This window comes from Euphorbia lathyris, chromosome 2 (genome assembly GCF_963576675.1).
Source record: "Euphorbia lathyris chromosome 2, ddEupLath1.1, whole genome shotgun sequence".
In the NCBI taxonomy this organism is placed as follows: Eukaryota; Viridiplantae; Streptophyta; class Magnoliopsida; order Malpighiales; family Euphorbiaceae; genus Euphorbia; species Euphorbia lathyris.
In genome coordinates this window covers 24,748,255-24,770,386 of record NC_088911.1, presented here as the reverse complement: position 1 = coordinate 24,770,386, position 22,132 = coordinate 24,748,255, and the positions used below count along the sequence as shown (strand labels likewise).

Sequence of the window (22,132 nt, the reverse complement as noted above, 5' to 3'; positions counted from 1 at the left end):
TTTCAATTAATTATTTACATAAGATTTTAGATTTTTAAAATATGGAACATTATCAAATTATCAGTCCAACGCACCATATTATCTATGCCGAAACTAAAATTTCTCAAAGATTTTTGAGCTTCATCTTAGTAATAATCATACTATTTATGGAAAAATTCTACTATGGTTTCAATTTGACCCGACCAAAGAACTTGCGTGTTCTAAACACAAAACGTCGAAGTACATGTATGAAGTAAGCTTCAACTTCAACTACCAATTGCCGCAAAGCTGATCAGACTGCCCGTGAGCTCAATTACAGTAGCAATTTTACTTTTCCAAACATATATTAACAGTCAAATGGTTGAAATGGCTATTCATTATAAATGGATAATCAGAAACGTTTCATTTCATAAGCTCAATGAAGAAGAAAATAGTTTCCATTGTTAGTCAACTGACTTGACTACTTCTATAAATACTTGCAATGCCCACCACACTAGGCCTCAAGTTCTTTCCGTATCAGTTTTCACGTCTGGCAATTTTGATCAAAACACTCTCAGGATCTGTTTTTCTTCTTCATTCTTGGTTCACTTCCATATCTTCGTTGGTCTCAGGTGCTGCTGGCTCAGCTTCTTCGGCCTCAGGTGCCAGCTCAGCTTCTTCAGCTTCAGGCGCCGCCTCAGCTTCTTCATCTTCGGCTGCAGGAGGAGGTGGAAATATATCCGTTACCAGCTCTAGTAGTTCATTCATATGATCTTCTCCCAAACGCGTCTCCAATTGCTCTACAATCTGTCAAAATAAGAAGCAAAAATCACTAATCCATCCATTAAAGATCATAACTTTTTTCCTCCTAGTGATCACTACAAATTATAAATTGAACATCAACACATAATTCCACAGTTCCCTCGCAACCTCATAACGGTTATAATTACTAGTTATGCGGGATCAAATCATCACATTCCGCAATCATATCACTACTACTGATCCAGCTCAAGTGTCTACATTATCATCACATTCCGCAATCAGTGAGCAGAAAATAGAAATAATTAGTCAGCAGAAAATATAAATAATTAGAAACTGTGGAATATAAATGATCATCAATTAAGAATTTCCAACTAAAGAGAGTTTCAATTAGCTAGAATCGAAAGTGGAATTGGATTGTGTTTGCTGGCGGAAACAGTTTCCCAGACTATAAACAGGTTTCCTATTTTCAATATTCCCGGAAACATATTCCAGGAGTTTCTGTTTCCGAAACGGACATGAAACACGGAAACTCTACCGAAAAGGAGTTTCCGTACAACATAATTTACAAATTGACTTCCTACCTCGACATTTTCAAAATCCGGTACAGTTATGAGACTACTAGAGGAATACAGAAAAGAATATTATGACTATGAGGAGCAGACACTGAGGGAATTGATTTCCCTCTGCACCATGTTTATGAACATTTTCTCCATAAAGAGACAGCTACTCAGGTTCCAACCTTCAAGCAAAATACCTAAAGAGAAAGTTTCAATTCATAGTTTGAATCGGAATTGAATTATGTTTGCCGGCAGAAACAGTTTCCTAAACCATAAATGAGTTTTCCATTTTCAATATTTACAGAAACGCGCCGGGAAACATGTCATGCTGGTTTCCAAGAGTTTCCGTTTCTGAAACGGACACGAAAAGCGGAAACGCTACTGAAAAGGAGTTCCTGTGCAAAAGACAGATTCTTTCACTGAAACAAGAGAACTGGGCACTGCAACATCAGTGGATAATCATAGGAGGAACGGAAATGAATCTTTCAAGAACCAAGTCCATTTTCTGATCTAAATGTAAAACAATAAAAATATGCAAAAAGATTCATATAACAGTTTATAACTTTCATAATTCATCGTTCGCTAATTTCTCTCATCACCCTAAATTAATGATAAGAGGGCGAGCCTTGGCGCCACGGTAAACGTTGTTGTCGTGTGACTGATAGGTCAAGGGTTCGAGTCTTAGGAGCGGCCTCTTGCCAAAAAAAAATTGGCAGGGAAAGGCTTACCCCAGTACACGTTGTGGTGGGACCCCTCCCCGGACCCTCGCTTAGCGGGTACACGTAATGCACCGGGCCGCCCTTACCCTAAATTAATGATAAATTCTTGAACTTTTCAGGCCCTCAACACACCATAACATACTTGAGAGCAGAGCAGTCACCATAAATCAAATGACGAAAGTAAACACCCTAATAAGAGCTATCTTACAATTAAGAGGTAACCTCATAAGCAAATCGAAGAAATATCAGAAACGAAACAAATTGTTGAGGCAACGAATCTATAATTGAAAGGAGAGGCAACGAATCTATAATTGAAAGGAGAGAGATGAATAATGGATTTACCGGATCAATGCCTGTTAGTTCATAAGGCGTTAGGTTAATGATACTCAGGATCTCCGCTTTTGCAAGGCTGTATTTCTTACATTTCAACATGAACTCATTGATTTGCTCTCTTGTTTGCCTGAAAGCAGGAGTCCCAACCAAATAATCATAAACCTAGAACAAAAAAAAAAACAGTAGATGCAATCAAAATTCATATGGTTAAGCTAAATTTATCGAAGTAGAAAACTTTAAAAAATGAAATAAAACCTTATATTCTGATGGTGCTACTGGAGCCATAACCCTTGAAATATCGTTTCCTGCACCTCGGGACTTTAGAAAGTCGAGTACTTCAAAATTGGTAAGCGCCCCAGCGTTTGGATTCTTTCTGCAAATCAGTTTAAAATTATAGAACATGTCTAATCAAGTGCTAAGAAATAAAAACAAGAAGCTACATACATCTTCATCTTAACGTTTCTTTAATTCCCACACCAAGGTGTCAAATGCCAATCATGTACAATTTGCTCCACTGGCAATCCTGCAAAAGCAAAAGAGTAACGTTATAGCAGCCGATTACGGGTGTTTAAAGCAACCAAGTCTGGTTCAAACTAACACAAGAGTAGGGCTGCAATCGATAAAAACTCGACTGTGTTCGGCTCGATTTATAAACAAGCGGAGCTTGATCACGGTGAAACTCGGTTCAAAACCTTGCAAGTAGGCTCGGTTCTAGGTTCATGAACACGCTCAGGAACAAGCTCGATTATAATGTTCAGGCTCATGAGTAAACTAGGTTTGATTATTTTTCTAATAATAGTATTTCTACAAAGGCGAAACAGAAAACTACTTAGTTTTGTGCAAAATTTTAGTTTTGTAAGCTTCGAACCATGTAGTTTGTGTTAAATAAATTTCAAATGAACATAATTAACCAGTTGTTTACAAACAAAGTTGAACTGGTCGGGAGCAAAGTTCGTGAACAAATAAATTAGTTGTTTGCGAGCAACTCATAAACAGATGGTTGAGTTCGAGCTAGTCCATTTTCTGTCGAGCCAAACACGAGCAGGCCAAAGCTCGCCTCGACTAGACTCTTCACAGCTCTAAAAACGAGCCTAGTCGTTTCTATACAGTTGAGTTTCTAGGAAAATAAAAAACATATTTTTCTTTTTCTACAATTTCATATAGGCATTTAATAATCTTTTAGCCAACATATATTTAGTGTGGAAAAGAAAAAAATTATGAAAGCCGAGCATAAAGATGGAAGTTTGAATCATTCAGCTGTTGAAATAGTCACCTCCAATCTGACATAAAAATTAGAATGATAGTTCTTGAATATTCAAATGTTAATAGTCCATCAAAAACCCCATAAATCAGGCATTCTTCAGATAATATAGTAAAACCAATATTGATACTAGGACATAAGAGGCCTGTGATATTCGAAATTTGGCAGCTTACCTTAGAATCTCAGTGACTGAGCACTGAGAAGTTGAGCTGAACAACCAGAAGTCTAGAACAAGCAGTGACGGAGGGCAGACGGAACTTCCGATAACAGAGACAGTCGACGATTTGAGTTCGGAAGGGATGACTAATGAATTTCCGATTCCAGAGAGAAGGATTCAAACTCGATAACAATTTGGGAAGAAGACGGATAAAACTTAACCCATTAAATAAATAGGGAAAAGTTGCCGCCAAGGATTTTAGTATTAGCATGAACGATGTCGTTTAGGCAGGCTTCTTCACGGGTAAATTACATCCATGGCCACTGAACTTTAACCATTTTCATATTATGGCCACTGAACTTCATTTCTTCCCGGTATGACCACTGAACTTTACACTTTTTAACACCGGTGGACACTTAACGCATCAAAACGACCATTAACGGCTAAAAATAAAAAATCCAAAATATTAATGATATTCTAAGGAACTTTAATTCTTGAAAATATTCGTTTTGATGTCATTTAGGTGTTGTTTGGTTAGGAGAGAGAGTGGATTTTTAGAGAGAGAAAGATCCAAAAAATGTGATTTTCGAAAATAAAAAATGTGGTTTCATGGTAAATGTCGTTCTGAACAACTTTAATTTTTGAATATTTTCATTTTGAGGTCATTAACGATCGTTAACTGTCATTTGAAGAAGTTAATTAAAATTGAGTGGCCACCGATGTTAAAAAATGTAAAGTTGAGTGGCCATATCGGGAAGAAATGAAGTTGAGTGGCCATAATATGAAAATAGTTAAAGTTCAGTGGCCATGGTTGTAATTTACCCGCTTCTTCACTCAATTCCTCATTTTGTCTTCTTCACCATGAAACCCCCCTCCCCGTTTGATGTCTTTTGTGTTTGAGAAATTCCACAGACGGAGGGAGCTCTTATTCACCATGAAAATCTCAAGTTTTTCGACCTCCAATTTCAGGTACTTTTCAACTTCTGTTTTCTCGTATTCCACTCTTACTTGTCCTAGTGAAAACTTAGCTTCCATTGAGCCGTTTTCTGGAAATGCAATCCGCTCTAAGTTAACATACTAAATTTTCCCTAATTTTTCTATTTATGTAGGTATCAAATACGCAGGCATGTATGGCCTTCTCTTAGTTCTATAATATACCCTTCAATTTTTTTGAGTTTCAGCAGTTATAACCACAAGTATGATGGTTATACGGGTCAAATTTTGAATCTAATCTTGTATTTAACTCGACCCCCTGTTGGATTTCGATCTTATTCAGCGTTATCTGGTCCTTCCTCTCAGTTCATAAAATTGCCTACTGATAAGTATAGACCAGGAGTGAGTTCAAAGGAAGTCTTAAAGATTGTAAATATACTAACTGGTGATGAAGGTGCTGTAGAATCTAAGTTGAATTTGCTGGATGGAAGACTATCTATTGCTTTAGTTGCTCGAGTTTTTCAGGTTTTAAATAGAAAGAACAGGCCTGCATTGCATTACTTTTATTGGATTAGACATAGACACCCGGATTTGGGATGTAACCCCGAAATCTGTAGTCTTGTTATCGATAATTGTGGGCGTTTAGATGATTATAATGCTATGCGAGGTCTTCTGAATGATTTTAGGTTGAAAGGATTGTCCCTAACCAGGAAGGCATTTGAGTATTTACTTGTTATGGCTGCTGATGAGGCTAAGCTGAAAGAATCAACACAGAAAGTGATTATTATATTGAAAGAAGTCGGGGGAATATGTTACTTTACTGGAGTTCATTCATTGATTGAGATATTCAGCGTTTTAAGATCCTTGGCCATGGAAAAATTTGTTATCGAGAATACAGAGAAGAGATTGTCTAACTACAACCTTTTGTTTAAGGAAATGTGTGGAAGATGTGAGTTTGGGGAAGCGAGAAATCTGATAGATGAGATGAGGAACGAAGGCTATCCATTAGTGCAAAATTACAATCGATTAATTAGTACTTTGCTAAAGAATGGTGAAATTGTGGTTGCATACAAAATGTTTCAGGAAATGAAAGAGAAAGAGAAAGATTGTCCTCCTGATGCATTAACATATGAAGTGTTTATATGTCACTATTGTAATGATGGCAACTTGGAAATTGCTTTCGAGTTTTTTGCCGATATGATGTCAAGGGGTCTTCGACCTAGGCTTTCGACACATGCTGCATTTATCAGAGGATATTTCAACTCGAACAAGTATGAGGAGGCACACAAATATATTGTTGAGTCGGATGATAAGTATTCAAGATCTGTGAATTACAGCTTGCTTGCAAGGCTTCATCTGAAAACAGGAAATGCAGTTAAAGCGGAAAATATTCTTTCTGAATTGATTGAGAAAGGTCTTAAACCAAATCATAAAGTCTACATGGAAGTCAGAGAACGTCTGCAGAAAGCAGGTATGGAAAAGTTGGCTACAGATTTAGAGATGAAGTTGTGCCAGCTTGAACATAGACCTTAGTACAGGTAGCTTTCTGTGTTTTTTCCCTTAATTTTTTCTTTCTTTCTCCTAACCATGTAAAAGAAGCAATTAGGAGCGTCTTCAGTTAAAACAATGAATTTTATACAAAGTACAAGTGAAAGAAAGATGAAGCATACCTCTTTTGACCTTCTAACTCTATAGTATTTGCTTATGAACTTCATTATTTTAGATGTTTACCCCTTTAAATTATATCAAACCTCAAAATGCTTGCAAGTTGTAACAGAGTAGTTGCCATTTATTTGCTAGATTGAGTCTTACCATTCATTTTTGGATTCCTATATATTGCCTAGGTTTGGGATTTGCATTTAAGTTGAGTTTAACTCGTGTTTGTATAATTGTTTGTCCCATCGTGAAATTAATTTGAGATTTATCACACTAATAATATTTTTCTCGTTGTATACTTTCACTTTCTTTTTGTTGTCTTCCCATTTGTGTTTGCTTGATACTTTGAAGAAATAAGCAAGAAAATGATTGGCTAATGGATCCGTTTTTTGGTTCAAAAATTCTGACAGTTAATACTTGAAGAAGAAGATGATTTTATTTATTCAAACTATATGGAATTCATTTGTGAATTTTTGTTTAGGATTAAAAAAAATCAGGGTAGATTCAATTCAACAAAGGATTGTTCAAGCTCTAGTATGAGTATATGCACTGTGTGGTAGAGCACTGTAACATAGTCTTTGGGTCTTTGATTTGAGGGATAAAGTGACAAAGGAGATGAATATTATCCAAAACATGACTTTGTATATATATATATATATGTTTTGTTTTGTAACTTTTCCTTTGTTATGAGCTTTTCATTACATAGTATTCGAGATTTCGTATGAAGTGTATGATATGCTAAAGAAGTTGGCTATTGTTACACACCACACAATCAGCAACCTTTACCAAATGATGAACGCAAAGATAAGAAGCCATTGAATCTGGCAGACAGAAGTTGCCAGTGCTCTAAATTCTGCCTGGAGGAGCTATGGGAGACAGTAGATCGTTTTTTCGAATGCCAGGAGATGATGAATTTGCCCAAGAATATGCAATATCCAGTGAGGGATTTCCTTCTTTCTTCACAGGATGCCCAGTCAGCATCCGTGAAGCCTTTGATGGTTGCTGTGTTATGAACTGGGAAGAATAGACCTTGTCTTGGGGAGCCTTTGAGGTATCGAAGAACACGATGTGCTCTTTGAAGGTCCTCACTGGTGGGAGCATTGAGATGTTGAGATAGTTGTTGAACGATAAGCAAATTTCTGGGCAAGTGTGTGTTAAGTAGAGCAACTTGCCTATGAGTTGTCTATAAGTTGGAACGTCTGCGAGGTTTGGAATCGGGTTGATGTAGCTGGTGTGCTTGCTGGCTTGAATCCCAGAAAGCCTGTTCTTGAATAAGTTCAAGGCAGTATTTTCATTGACAAAGGTGTATCAGACTGTTCCCTCGCAATTTCAAGCCCAGAAAGTATTTGAGGGGGCCAATATTGATTTTGAACAACTATGAAGATATGACTTGATCTTAGTGACCGTGCCTGTGCCTCTGCAATTGCTGGTGACTAAATGTCATCAACGTATACTAAGACATCAAGGAAGGTGTTATCTATGATCTTGATGAATAAGGACGGATCAAATGTGGTCTGTTTAAGACCAAAATTCTTCAAAGCTGTGGATAATTTGACATTCCACTGCCGTGCAGCTTGTCGAAGACTATAGGGTGACTTTCTCAGTCTGCAAACTGCTTAGCCTTGCATAGGAGGAATTGTGCAAGTATCAAGCTGGTCAAGTATCCAGCCATTCATACTTGCTAGAGCAAGGAATAACCTGATTGTTGTTATCTTTGCAACAGGTGCGAAGGTCTTAGTGAAGTCTATGCCTGCTTTCTGTGTGAAGCCTTTGGCGACCAGCCTCGCCTTGTATCTCTCAACAGTACCATCAGCTCTGTGTTTGATTTTGAAGATCCAGCGGCAGCATATTGCCTTTTTGCCCTGTGGCAATGTGGTTATGTACCAGGTATTGTTATCATGTAATGCATTCAATTTTGTTTGTATTGCATTTCTCCAGTGTTCATGTTTGATGATCTCCTCATATCTTGCAGGTTCAGCGTGGCAAGATATATTTATTGAAAATGCTCTCTTGGCTGGGGATAAGTGAGCATAGGAGAGGTGTTTTGACAATAAGTGTGGTGTCTTTGGATATTTGCTCAAGAGAGACTGTTGATCCTGCAAGCTACTGGTGCTAATCCTGAAGATATTTTGGAGGATGTCTAGGTCTGGATGACCTTCTGAGGTGATGTAGTTCGTGTGCTTGTTGCTGCACAGGTTCGGGTTGGTCATTGTCTGTGGCTGTATTTGATCATTTTCATGTATATCTGTATTTTGCTCTTTTGGCTCCTCTTGTGTTTCATCAAATTGAATTGTCTGTGCCTGGTAATGTGAAATATTCTGATGCATCTAGTTCTAGTTGAGTTGGGAATAGGGTATTGGTGGCAGACAGTAGTGTTCACATGGACCCTGGTGACCAAATGAATTTGGTTATTCACCGTTAGATCTAGGCTTATTAAATCTAAGCCTTAGGATGCTTTAAATCTCCACCCTAGGATTCTGATAAGCGTAGATCTAACAATGAATGACCAAATTCATTTGGTTATTAGAGGGTCTTGTATTTGGTATACGTGTTTTAGGTTGAGGTTGATAGGGAAAATTTGTCTCATAGAACTATACAATTCTAGAGACAGATATTCTGTGTGTTTGAAGGTCCATCACCTTGTAACCTTTTACTCCTGTTTTGTATCCCATGAAAATGCATTTGCTGGCTCTAGGTGTGAATTTTGTTTTGTTTCTGTCTAAGGTAGATGCATAGCACAAACAGCGGTAGGGTTGTAAATATGCCGAGCTGCTCATGAGCAGCTCGATAAAAAGCTCGATCGTATTCAGCTCGATTTGTAAACGAGTTGACATTCAACACGGTGAAACTCGGCTCGAAAGCTCGATTTGTAAGCGAGTTGACATTCAACACGCCGAAACTCGACTCGGAAGCTCGTGAGCAACACGGCTAAACTCGGCTAGAAAGCTCGCGAGCAGTCTCAGTTATAGGTTTATGAGTAAGTTCGATTATAATCCCTCCGTTCCACAATACATGTCTTTCTAGAGAAGTTTTTTTGTTCCACAATACATGTCATTTTGTTTCAATCTATGCATATTAATTTACTTTTACCAAATATACCCCTATTTAAGTTGACTTTTTGTCTTGGGAATAGATAAAGTTATTAGTGGATGCAATTAATGCAAGGGTAACAAAGTCTTTTACTTGAAATTAATTGCATTTTTAATTAGTGTGCATTAACCTTAAAAGACATGTATTGTGGAGCAGAGGGAGTAATATTCATGAATGCGCTCGTGAGCAAGTTTGATTTTATTATTATTTTTTAATAATAGTATTTCTATAGAAGAGGAAATATTTGTGTAAATTTCAAATTAACATAATTAATAAGTTATTCGCGAGCGAAATTCATGAACAGAATTAATGAGTTCCGCGTGCAAAGTTTTATTGTGTTTGACTCGATTTATAAACGAGCCGAGCTTGAGTACTATGAAACACGGCTTGAAAGCTCGTGAGCAAGCTCGGTTATAAGTTCATGAACAAGCTCAATTATAATGTTCATTAATGGGCTTGTGAGCAAGCTAGGTTCGATTATTTTTTTAATAATTAGTATTTCTACTATTCTATAAAAGGGAGAAATGTAAAACAAAGTAGTTTTCTATAAAACTTTAGTTTTGTAAATTTCAAAACTAGGTAGTATTTTTATTATGAGCTCGTTCTCGAGCACAATAAATAAGCCATAAACGAAATGTTCGTGAGCAGCTTGTTTATTTGTTGACGAGCTTTACTCGTGAGCTTGCTTATAAATATAATTAATGAGCTGCTCAAGGGTAAAATTCATGAACAGAATTAATGAGTTGCTTGCAAGAAAGTTCATGACCAAAATTAATGAGTTGCTCACGAGCAGCTCATGAACAGGATTTCGAGCTCGAAGCTCAGGTCGAGCTCGTTAATTTTCTGCCGAGCTGAGGATGAGCAGCCAAAGCTCTCGGCTCGACTCAGCTCGATTACAGCCCTATAGCATTAGCAGGAATGGCTAGTATGAGCTTAGTTTGCCTGTCACTGGATTCTAGGGTATGCAATTAGCAGTGACAAGGAAATTGTACATAATCTTGCAGATATGGCACCTTTTCTTTGTCTATCAGTTATTACAGACAGCTTACAATCGGTATTCTCATCTAGGCGAAGTTTCTGTTAAGTTCATTCATTTACGGAAGATTTTTTTAGGTAACATATGATTGCAGGGTTTTCTTGTCTGTATCAGGAATTGCTAGGGGAAGCGGATGGCATAATATAGGAGGTTATGTGAATCTTGGTGCATATCGTGTTGCATGAACACTTCTCGTTACTAGCTTTTCTGCATTTAATGTCCGTGTCTATTTCTGTTTATGTTTTAAAAATAACGTTTCCCGTGTCTGCTTATAGGGTGCATATTATCTTGTTGGGACTCCAGTAGCTGTTGTGCTAGCTTTCGTTACACATTTAAGAGCGAAAGGGCTTTTGATCGGATTGGGGCAACAGGATCATTTTACTCGCTCTCCGGACACTCTTTACAGACTGAGAAAAGCAGGTTGTTCTTTTTAATTAATTCAAAATAAAGGAACCAGATTTTTAAGTGATGATTCCAATTTTTATGTCAATGTGCAGGCAATCAAAGCAAGAGAGAGGGAAATACATAGATCAGTATGCTATCAGTTCTGTACATGAAAGCGAAAATCTGGAACAGTAAGAGGCTTTTTCTTATTCTTCTTTATGCGAATTATGTTACAAATGTGGTTAGATTTGAACGGGACAAAATTATCGTGCCTTATCATTTGGCATCTTTTAAGGGTAATATGAACATTTTATGATTTGCATCATCATAACAGCAATGAATCTCTTAATTCTGGAGCGTCGCCGAAATATGATACTTCAGTCAATCATCTCAGGACTTTTGTCTCATCTCCAGCCTAGCTCCTTCTGTCAATGTACATGAAATGTGTAAGAGGTTAATACAGGATCTATGATTGGGCCTTAACTTTTAGTTCAATCGATTCCATGACAAAATGACTTCATAATAGTTGAAAAAACTGCAGTAACTATGTTTTTTTAAGAATCCATGCTTTCTAATTAGCTTTATTTTTATTGAAACTGTATTTACCTTTTTTTGTTTTGAGAGCCTGGGAGAATTGATTCTTTCCTCAACCTCAGGTCCGATAGCTTGTTTAGATTTGTTATCAGCTGTAGGTTTTATTGTCCTGGAATTCATTGACATATCATTTCCAATTTCAAATTTTCGCACTCGGGGCAAAATAGAGAAACTTGTCAAAATTTCTTGAATAGATCAAAATGGGATATGAATTACATTGATTTTGGTCTTGGGGACTTGGATTCTCCACTGTTTGATCTTCTATGGTGGTTGCTCAATTCCTGAGACTTCTTTACTACTCCAACTCCGGAAGTCCTGAAAAAACACTCTGAGTTATAATCCTAGGAGATTGCGAAAGAGACAGAAGGATGAAGGAGATGAAATCAGGATAACCAACCTCTTGTCTACACTCAATTTTCTCAAATGAACTGTGTTGATGATCTCTTTTGAATTGCTCTGCACAAATAAAGAGCCGTCATTGATAACGGAACCACAACTTTAATGTGATTGCATTAAAGAACCACTTGACCCAAAAGCTTAAGCTGATAGGCGGGTTTGAAGTGTGTTACAAACATAAGCCTACTCTACTCTACTCTACCTTTATGCTGAAATTTCAATTAATAGTAGAGTTGTCTGGATTCGAGCTCTAGACATTTTGGTCTAATAGGCTCGAATACCATGAAAACGAAGTAGTTTTATTATCTCTAGCTGATTGCAAATGTGATGGCCTACCTGAGAAAATTGAGTTAGGACTGATGTTGTTGTTGTTGTTGATGATTTTTCTGCTAAACCTCCATTAATCAAGCTAGCCATAGAACTTGAAGAAAGCGAGAGTCTCTTGTTCTTCGTGAACGAAGAACAAGTAGTTGTACTAGCGCATTGGACTTCTTTTTGTTGTCTATGGGACGAAAATGGGTTAGATGTTGTGTTTCTGGCTGACTTAGGAGTAATGCTTTTGGTGGAAACAAAACCATCATCTACTTCTCTTGTAATTACCCTTAGAGCAGTTAGTTTCGGCTTCTCAATCGCCTTCACCGCATCTTTCCTAATCCTTCCATCAGACTTCGATTTAGGCGAAGAAGTACTCCACTGGTTCAGAGAACAAGTTTAAACTTAGTATGAACAAAATGATCATATGTTTTAATGAATACTTTAAACTTTATAGCTACTTTACCTTAGGCTTTGGAACAGGTGAGAGTTTCTTCAACCGGCACTCAATTCTGTTGACCCGAACTCTGAGGGAAGTATCTGAGCATCTTCTGAAAGATGGAGAGAGTGGAGTCTCTCTTTCTAATACGGACTGTTCTACTAATACGGAATCCCTTTCGCAGCATGTTTCTGATTCTTGCTCTAATCTATCCGTACTTTCTGCTCTCTGCAGGTTATTATGATCATCTGTAGGCCAAATTTGACAGGTTTCGTCGTCTTTTCGGGTTGTATCCAGTATTAAGGCTTTTAAAGTTCTTTTCTTTTTATAACGTTCCTCAAAGTATGCCTTCTTTTGAGCAACCAATCCGGGTTCCTTGAACTTCTCTATCTCCTCTTGAAGCCTGTTGGGAGTAAAAACTGAATATTTTTCCCAAGCAATAGCGTCGTTTTCGTATCTCCCCAGAGAGATTGATCCCTGAACCAGGCTTTCAGAGATGTCCATACCCTTTATTTCAGGAAAATGAAAAGAAGGTCAAAGACTGGAAACACACAAAATCAAGAGGTAATGAAAATACCGACGGATATCTGTTGTTAAACGTATAATTTTCGTCGTAATTTGATTTTTGATTATATTATGTACCTGGGAGTCTTTGCTGTCTAAAGCAAGGTCTGAGCATGACCAAATGCTGCTGGAACCTCCATGATAATAATTGTAATCAGTTTGAATTGCCATTTTTGTTGTGGTTAGAAAAGGTCTCGGATTCGAGTTTCGTATAGAGCTAAAAATAGATGTTCGAAAAGCTTTATCCTCGTAACTCGAATTCGGATTCAACCGGACAGTAAAAAAACCGAAAGAATTTGACCTGTACTAAATGTCACAAACAGTTTCATTCATTTGCAGAATCTCAGAAGTAAAATAAACAAAAATTGTTAGCTAGAAACAGAATTTACATATAAAGCTGTAAAAAAACATGTTCGAGTAAAAGTGAACTAACTTGATCAAAAAGTTTAATTTGAACTTCTTAACCATTGTAAACATTTTTACTCAATCCATTTCTAAAATCTGTAAAATAAATAAATAAAGGAATAAGGTGTAAAAATACCCCTAATGTTTACTGTTAGGAAACTCCGCCTGTGAGGGTCACTTGGTGGCCTTTACAGCCGGTCCCAAGCCCGGACAAAGGAGGAGGGTTGCGGTAGGTTTGTGGCGGCCAGCGTAAAACTTAGCCACATCTTATGACATGAACCATAATATAAATACCGTTGGGGCGTTCCCTACTCAGCGATGCGCTGCACTTCCTAGACCCGGGTGTAGTGATAAATGTGCAAGGGTTGCTAGGTCGTCGCCCCGAAGCGGCGCGCCACCCCAGGACCCGGGGGTGGTGTCAAATATGCAAGGGTTACGCTTTGGGACATGGAACATAGGTTCTTTGACAGGAAGATTAGCTGAAATTGTAGATGTTATGAAGAGGAGGAGAATAAATATATTATGCCTACAAGAAACCAAGTGGGTTGGAGCCAAGGCTAGAGAGATAGCTCCTTGGGGTTATAAGCTTTGGTACTCAGGAAAGGATAAGGGTAGAAATGGAGTAGGTATTCTTATTGATAGGGAGTATATTGATGAGGTAGTAGCGGTGTCTAGGAAGAGCGATAGAATTATGAGTGTTAAGCTAGTGATAGGGGATGAGGTTGTGAATGTCATTAGTGCATATGCGCCACAAATAGGATTAGATGTGTCTATAAGACAAGCTTTTTGGGATGACTTAGAGGAAGTGGTGCAACAGGTTCCTAGGGATGAAAAAATGGTACTAGGGGGTGATCTCAATGGACACGTGGGTTCTAGGCGAGATGGGTTTGAGAGTGTTCATGGAGGGTATGGTTTTGGAGATAAGAATGAAGCAGGAAATGATATTTTGGAATTCGCATCAGCCTATGACTTGAGTATCATGAACACATGGTTTATGAAGAGAACATCCCACTTAGTGACTTATCGGAGTGGCGGTAATGCGAGCCAAATTGACTTCTTCTTAGTAAGGAGTGCTTGGAGAAAGAGTTATATTGATTGTAAGGTGATCCCTGGTGAGAGTACGACAACCCAACATAGAGTAGTGGTGCTAGATTTTCGAAGTAGGAAATGTATAAGAAAACAAACACCTCAAGTAGAGACTAAGATTAAGTGGTGGAAATTGCAAGGGGAGAATCAACAAAAATTTGTGGATGAGATGACCAAAAAAGATATTTGGACTTGCAATATGGATTCAGATATAGATTCAATATGGAATAAGATGGAGCATAGTATAAGGGAAGTAGCGAAGGAAGTTCTAGGGGAATCTAAAGGTAGCATGCCACCGGGTAAGGACACATCTTGGTGGACAGAAGAAGTACGACAAGCAGTAAAGAGTAAGAGAGAATCCTATAAACTATTGGGGAAATGTAGGAGTGACGAGAACTACGAAAAATACAAAGAGGCTAAAAGGGAAGTAAAGAAGGTCATACGAGATGCTAGAGCAAAGGTGAATCGGGATCTGTATACAAGATTGGATACGAAAGAAGGGGAAAGAGACATATATAGAATTGCTCGGATGAGAGATAGGAAGACGCGAGATCTCGGAAAAGTTAAATGTGTGAAGGATGTGGACCAGAAAGTCCTAGTTGGAGATAAGGATATCAAGGAACGATGGAGGTCCTATTTTGATGACTTATTTAATGGAGATCGCCAACAAGATGTTGGAGATATAAGTATCCATCACGATATGATAAATCATGAATGCCTGCGGAGAATTCAAAAGGGTGAAGTCAAAATGGCATTAAGTAAGATGAAGTTGAAGAAAGCAGTAGGACCTGATGGCATCCCTATTGAGATTTGGAGATGTTTGGGAGAAAGAGGAATCGAATGGTTGACGACGTTCTTCAACAAAATTTGGAGAAACAATAAGATGCCATCAGAATGGAGGAAAAGTACCTTAATCCCTTTGTATAAGAACAAAGGCGATGTCCAAGATTGTGCCAACTATCGGGGAATCAAATTAATGAGTCACACTATGAAACTTTGGGAGCGAGTGATTGAACAAAGGCTAAGGAGGACGGTGAAGATCTCGGAAAACCAGTTTGGCTTTATGTCGGGAAGATCAACTATGGAAGCCATCCATCTAATGAGACAATTAATGGAGCACTATCGAAATAAGAAGAAAGACTTGCATATGGTTTTCATTGACTTGGAGAAAGCATATGATAAGGTACCAAGGGAAGTACTTTGGTGGGCCTTGATAAGGAAAGGCATTTCGCGGAAATATATTGACATCATAAAGGACATGTATGAGGGAGTATGCACGAGTGTACGTACTAGTGTTGGGAAAACTGAAGAGTTTCCTATTACGATTGGAGTGCATCAAGGTTCCGCACTAAGCCCATTTCTTTTTGCCATCGTTATGGATGAACTAACAAGTTCACTTCAAGATGGTATACCATGGTGCATGCTGTTTGCAGATGATATTGTGTTGGTTGATGAGACGAAAGAAGGAGTGGAGATGAAGTTGGAACTATGGAGGCAAACTCTAGAATCTAGAGGCTTTAAGTTGAGTCGAAGTAAGACAGAATATTTGGAGTGTAAGTTTAGCGGCCGTAGGAGTAGGGAGGCAGGGACAATCACCCTAGATGGGAGAGTTGTTCAGGCCTCGGATTGCTTCCGGTATTTAGGATCTATTATCCAAACGGATGGAGAAGTAGATGGAGATGTTGCCCATAGGATTAAAGCTGGTTGGTCGAAGTGGAAGAGTGCTACGGGTTTCCTTTGTGATCCCGGCATGCCTAATAGATTGAAGGGAAAATTCTACCGGACGGCAATTAGACCAGTATTGTTATATGGTACGGAGTGTTGGGCAGTGAAACACTGCCACATCCATAAGATGTCGGTGGCGGAGATGCGTATGTTGAGATGGATGTGTGGTCACACGAGAAAGGACCGGGTGCGTAATGAAATAATTAGGACAAAAGTAGGGGTTACATCTATTGAGAATAAAATGAGAGAAAACCGACTAAGGTGGTTTGGCCATGTGAGACGTAGAGCGCTTGATGCGCCGGTTAGGAGAACCGAAGAGTGGCAAAGGGATGTAGTGGTGAGGGGTAGGGGAAGACCTAAGCAAACTTGGAGGAGGGTGATCGAGAGTGATATGAGTTTATTGGGAATTGAGGAAAATATGGTAGTGGATAGGACGGAGTGGAGGGAGCGAATCTGTGTCGCTGACACGACTTGATTTTCACGGTTTTATATGATGGTTCATGTTAGCCGACCCCGAATCATTTCGGGACTAAGGCTTTGTTGTTGTTGTTGTTGTTGTTGTTTACTGTTAGGAGCAATTTTACCAATAACGTCTAAAATGCTGCAATTAACTTTGGCAAGTTAAGAGCAATTTTACCGTAACGTTGACAAGATTTGAGAAATTATTCAACAAACTGTCTCTCGGTCCTGAATCTTGTAATCTAAGCTCCACATTTGTGCCATTTTCACAAACATATGATCAGACATGAATTTTTTTAAAAATAAAATAAAAAATATACTATTTTTTTTACAAGCGGACAAAAAAATTAAATATTTAGCCAAATTTATAAATATTAATCTAATATGAAATATTTTTTTAGAACCAATTAATATGCAATTGATGAAGAATAAGGAACAAAATATATGTGTTTTATAATAATGTCATTGCGAACATTAGGGGTAAAATTGCTTTGGCTGCCAATGTTATGGGTTCAGACATTAGGGTAAAATTGCTCCTAACCCTAAACGTTAGAGGTATTTTTGCACCTTATCTCATAAAAAAATAAATAAATTCTCTAGAAAGACATCTACTGTGGAACGGAAACAATATATTACTGCTACAATAATAAATGATCAGTTTTTTGCATTACTGTACCTTAATGGTCTTTAAAACTCTTGATTATGGTACCTTAATCGTCTTGAAAACTCTTGATTATGGTACTAAATTTATGTTTTCTGGGTGGACATTGTTCTTGTGAGTTTAATTAATGCTAAGCAAAATTAAGTGGAGGTATTAAAAAGGGAAAAAAAAGGAAGGAAAAGGAACAGAATTTGGCTGGGTAATGTAAAAAAAAAAAACGGAAAACCAAACTTTGAAACCATTAATGGTGGAGATTATAAATAAATAAACATGATTAGTGGGTACTTAATTTCTTAATTACATTTCTGGTAGGAGAGTGAACGCGTAGAAGAAAGTTTGTAAAATAAAATCAATCAATCAAAATCAACTATTTAACCACTCTAAGTATAATATTACATTTTTGAGTTACAAAAGTGAAAAGTAAAACAATATTTACTGTACTTCAAAAAAAAAAACTATATTTACTGTCTTACTTTTAAATTATTACTCTTATTAAGATTATAGTTTAAATTCTCTCGCCAAATTCTTACCTAAAAAACAATTAACATAAAAAATTTTACCAAATTGAAATATAGTGTTGAGATTCAGTATTACTATTAAGGGAAATAATTTATTACTTTCTACATTTATCTAACATAATGTTTGTTCCTGGTATTTTAATAATATATTGTAGTGTTCTAAAAATTGGCTAAGGCAGCCGTCTAAGTGGAAATTTTTAGAACATTGTTCCGATTTTTTCAAGTCGGCTGGCATAAACCGATTTTTGCGGTCCCAGGCGGTCCTTTTGAAAAAATTAGCTCTTTTTTTGTAGGAACAGGAAAGAAAAAACAAAAACCGAGCAAAAAACCTAACCCGGGATTAACTTAGGGAAGCTAACCCCCACCACATCATTCAAAAGGAGCGAAGAAAGGTACTCAGGAGGAGAAGAGAAGGTTGTGACCCCCCACATCTCCTCATGGCCAGCAGCCGCCAGACGATCCGCCACCCGGTTCTGCTCTCTAAAAATATCGCTGAAGTTGATGGAAATAAAGGAAGAACACATCCTCCTAATTCCTTTAATCAAATTTTGGCTATTTAAGCAAATAGCATTATTATCGGATATCATTTTGATAGCCTCCAGATTGTCAGATTCCACAAGCAGCTTATCCACACCTGTTAGGCATGAATATGACTGCATTTAAACAGCATGTTAATAACAATTTGTGAGAGTTTTAGGCGAAATATTCCTAAATAAAGAGAACTTATAAGTGTTTTATGCAGATTTGTATTGATTAAGTCAAAGGGCTACCACACAACCTGTTTTGCAACGAACCTTGAGGAGAAGAGCAACTTTTGATCCAGCGGATCTCCGCTGCGTACCTGATGACGGATAGCGATTGGACAAGTGGCAAGAGCGGCGTGGCAGTGGCAGCAGGCAAAGAGAAGGCAGAAAGCAACATGATGACAAGATGGATCACCCCCTTGAGTGTTTAAGGGTCAAATTAGAATTAATCATTTCCTAGTATCTTAGCTAGTGAAAAACAATCTTTTGTAATATTTTGGTGGTACGGCTCGTATTTCTTCCTTTATATAGACATAGTGGAAGGAAGGAGAGCGGTACACCTTTTTGACTTCGGATAATCGTTTAACTAGAATTTTGGCTTCTTTGAGAGGGAAAAAAGCTCTTTAAGGAAGATGACTCCATCAATGGAGGTTTGTGGAATTAGCTCAGGCTGTTCACTCTATACTATGAGTGAGTAGTCATTTTGAATGGGTTTGGCCAGTTAGGGCCGGTTATGTAAGTTTTCTATTACCTTATTTATGAATGAATAATGATATATTATGTTGTGCATGGTGAAACTTTAACTCCATTGCTAATGCATGTATGTTAGTGTTAGATGCATGATAGGAAACTGCTTTCATCTTCACGGAACTATTTGTCAAGCATTCAACCCCGAAACAGAGATGTCAGGAGGTTGTATCAAGGGTTTTCTTAACAGAAATGTTGTTTCGATCGTAATGCAAGAAAGAACCAACTTTAGGGACGCTTAAGGTTGTAGTACGTCTTAGAATCTTAAGAACACACGAGAGTTGACTTAAGTGAGCATTAAAGCAGAGACCTTGACTTCACTTTGCGTCATTCATGAATAAATAGGGTGTTTAGAGACTGAAAGTAACCTGTTCCGTTGTGCTTAACTTGTTCTGCCTTTTACCATCATTAAGTACTTCGTTTAATCAACTAAATCATTGATTGTGCTACTGTTTAAACAACATCTCTCAATTTAAAGAATACACGCACCACGAACACCCTGTGCTACAAAGTATTTCGCATAAGCTTTGGTCCTCAATCCCTGTGGATACGATACTTGACTTATCACTTTATTACTTGTATCTAGTACACTTGCTAGAGTGCATTTTGGAGACAATAAGTTTTTGGCGCCGTTGTCGGGGATTGAAAGCAACAAAGTTTATACGAACTTTTCTGTGAAACAAGGTGTTTTTAATCTGTTTGCTAAATAGTGCAGCCAGAAGGAATCTTTATCGGTTTATGCGCAGAGCTGGACCTCCTGTTTTTCCTATCGATCTCGAATTGGAGAGAACATGTAGACGAAACAGAGCAGGAGCTCGACGTGCAAGATAAAGAGAATGACAAAGAGAGAGAAAAATGGCTGGAAGGGTACCACCCGAACAACCAGTTCAGCCAAACCATGAAGAAGAGGGAGAAAATAATAACCCTCCTGTCATGTGAATCAGAGATTATTCGAGACCAACTACTGAAGAACATTCATCATGCATCGTGCTGCCCAACGAAGGGAACAACATGTTCGAGGTGAAAGCATCTATGATACAAATGTTGCAGGCAGCCGTACAATTCAATGGATACCAGTCGGAAGATCCCAATGGGCATATTCTTGAGTTTATCACGTTGTGCAACACTTTCATATCAAACAGAGGCGTTGCTGACGACATAATCCGACTAAAGCTCTTTCCTTTTTCTCTAAGAGATAAAGCGAAGAATTGGTTGAAAAACTTGCAACCAGGAACGATTACTACTTGGGAAGAAATGGCCAGCGCTTTCTTAATGAAATATTTCCCACCAAGGCAAGCCATTAAGCTCAGAAACGAGGTTTCCCATTTCGTGCAAGAAGAGCATGAATCCTTAGCCGAGGCATGGGAAAGGTACAAGGAATTACTAAGGAGAGTCCCCAATCATGGCATCCCTATGTGGATGCAAATGCAGAACTTTTACAATGGGGTAACCAACATTTATAAGATCCAGATCGAGTCCATAGCCAATGGAAACCCCGAAGATCTGGAACCACAAGCCTTGTACGACCTTATTGAGAGAGTGGTGAGCACAAGTTATAACTGGCACTCTGCCAGAAGTGAGGGAAAAAAGAGCGGGAAATGAAGATGTTGTGTCAAAATTGACAAGCCAGGTAGAACAGCTTGCTAGACAGCTCGGCAAGATAAATGTGTCCTCGATCCACAACGAACCACCATTCAATGACATTTGTGATTTTTGTGGAGGCCTTCATTTCAGCATCAACTGTCCCGGAGTTAAGCAGGGAAAGGGTGCACAGGCAGAGTGTGATTATGCAGGGTATAATCAGAGGAATCCACCTAACTCGTATTCTAACACGTATAACCCTGCCACAAGAAATCATCCGAATTTCGGATGGACAGGCCAGCCCTATCAGCAGGAACAACCGAGATATCAACAACAGCAAGGAGGACACTACCAAAGGCAACCTCATCAGCATTATAAACAACCTGTTCCACCAAAGGAAGATATAGAGCCAGATATGAAGACGATGATGATGCAGTTCATGAAACAGACACAAGTATCAATTAAAAATCTGGAAACACAAGTCCACCAATTAGCTGCGTCTACGTCAAAAGGGAAGGGAATAATGCCAAGCAACACAGAGCCAAATCCAAAGGGCGATGTCATGGCAATCACCCTGAGATCTGGTAAGCAAACTCAACCCATTATATCTACTGATGAAAATGCTGAATGCGCAGAGACATCCGAAGAAACTGAAGGAGAGCAGGAACAGACTATTCCTAGTCAAGAAGAAACCAGGAAGACGAAATCTACTAGTGAGCAGGATCAGAGGGAAAGCGGAAAGATATACAAGCCACCTCCGCCTTATGTTTCGCCTGTGCCATATCCAACACGGTTGATCAACAAAAAGCTGGAAGAACAGAATTCTAAAGTGTTAGACACCTTAAGGAAATTGCACATCAACATTCCGTTCGTAGAAGCACTGGCACAGATGCCGTCGTATGCGAAGTTCTTGAAAGATCTCCTGTCGAACAAGAAAAAGCTGGAAAACATATCCATGATCCAACTCAACAGAGATTGTTCCTCAATACTCCAAAACAAGCAGCAGCTACCGAAAAAGTTAAAAGATCTAGGGAGTTTTTCTATTCCTTGTTCAATTGGGAAGCTAAATATTGAAAATGCACTATGTGACCTAGGAGCTAGCATAAACCTAATGCCTTATTATGTATATACTAAACTTGGATTAGGAGAACCCCAGCCTACTCGTATGTCAATTCAGTTGGCCGATCGATCAGTATGTTACCCTAGGGGAGTGGTGGAAGATGTGTTGGTCAAAGTAGGAAAATTTATATTGCCTGTTGACTTTATCATAATGGA

At 38.3% G+C, this 22,132-nt stretch overlaps 2 protein-coding genes and 1 non-coding gene across 8 annotated transcripts; 1 reads left to right on the top strand and 2 right to left on the bottom strand.

Annotated features, from left to right (window-relative positions):
* Window positions 1-177: 177 nt before the first annotated feature.
* On the bottom strand, window positions 178-3,957 carry LOC136217387 (uncharacterized). The gene is made up of 5 exons (XM_066003989.1): window positions 3,764-3,957; window positions 2,774-2,852; window positions 2,585-2,702; window positions 2,339-2,491; window positions 178-765 (listed from the first exon to the last, which is right to left on the bottom strand). The coding sequence occupies exons 2-5, from the start codon at window positions 2,779-2,781 to the stop codon at window positions 553-555; spliced, it is 492 nt and encodes a 163-aa protein (XP_065860061.1). The 5' UTR covers window positions 2,782-2,852; window positions 3,764-3,957; the 3' UTR covers window positions 178-552.
* Window positions 3,958-4,619: 662 nt separating this feature from the next.
* LOC136217386 (pentatricopeptide repeat-containing protein At3g48810-like) lies at window positions 4,620-19,235 on the top strand. 6 transcript variants are annotated; one of them, XM_066003985.1, is made up of 6 exons: window positions 4,620-4,716; window positions 4,857-8,223; window positions 8,309-8,531; window positions 10,738-10,882; window positions 10,960-11,037; window positions 18,748-19,235. In XM_066003985.1, exons 1-2 carry the CDS (start codon window positions 4,631-4,633, stop codon window positions 6,211-6,213), a joined length of 1,443 nt encoding a protein of 480 aa, XP_065860057.1. In that variant the 5' UTR covers window positions 4,620-4,630; the 3' UTR covers window positions 6,214-8,223; window positions 8,309-8,531; window positions 10,738-10,882; window positions 10,960-11,037; window positions 18,748-19,235. The 6 variants fall into 6 exon arrangements, with proteins under 6 accessions (XP_065860057.1, XP_065860060.1, XP_065860056.1 ...); XM_066003988.1 differs by lacking the exon at window positions 18,748-19,235 and having other exon boundaries at window positions 4,857-7,927; window positions 8,060-8,223; window positions 10,960-11,367; XM_066003984.1 differs by lacking the exon at window positions 18,748-19,235 and adding an exon at window positions 11,181-11,366.
* A 1,343-nt stretch (window positions 19,236-20,578) lies between these two features.
* On the bottom strand, window positions 20,579-20,685 carry LOC136221005 (small nucleolar RNA R71). Its single transcript, XR_010684799.1, has one exon. It is a non-coding gene; the product is annotated as a small nucleolar RNA R71 (small nucleolar RNA).
* Between the last annotated feature and the right edge of the window lie 1,447 nt (window positions 20,686-22,132).

What these genes read in the sequence shown, in the direction of transcription:
- LOC136217386 (XM_066003985.1), top strand. Translation starts at nt 4,631, where the DNA reads ATGTCTTTTGTGTTTGAGAAATTCCACAGACGGAGGGAGCTCTTATTC. An exon ending in TTTTCGACCTCCAATTTCAG is followed by an intron (nt 4,717 to 4,856) that starts GTACTTTTCAAC and finishes CTATTTATGTAG; the next exon opens with GTATCAAATACGCAGGCATG.
- LOC136217387 (XM_066003989.1), bottom strand. An exon ending in TAGCACCATCAGAATATAAG is followed by an intron (nt 2,492 to 2,584) that starts GTTTTATTTCAT and finishes TTTTTGTTCTAG; the next exon opens with GTTTATGATTATTTGGTTGG. An exon ending in AACTAACAGGCATTGATCCG is followed by an intron (nt 766 to 2,338) that starts GTAAATCCATTA and finishes TTATTTTGACAG; the next exon opens with ATTGTAGAGCAATTGGAGAC.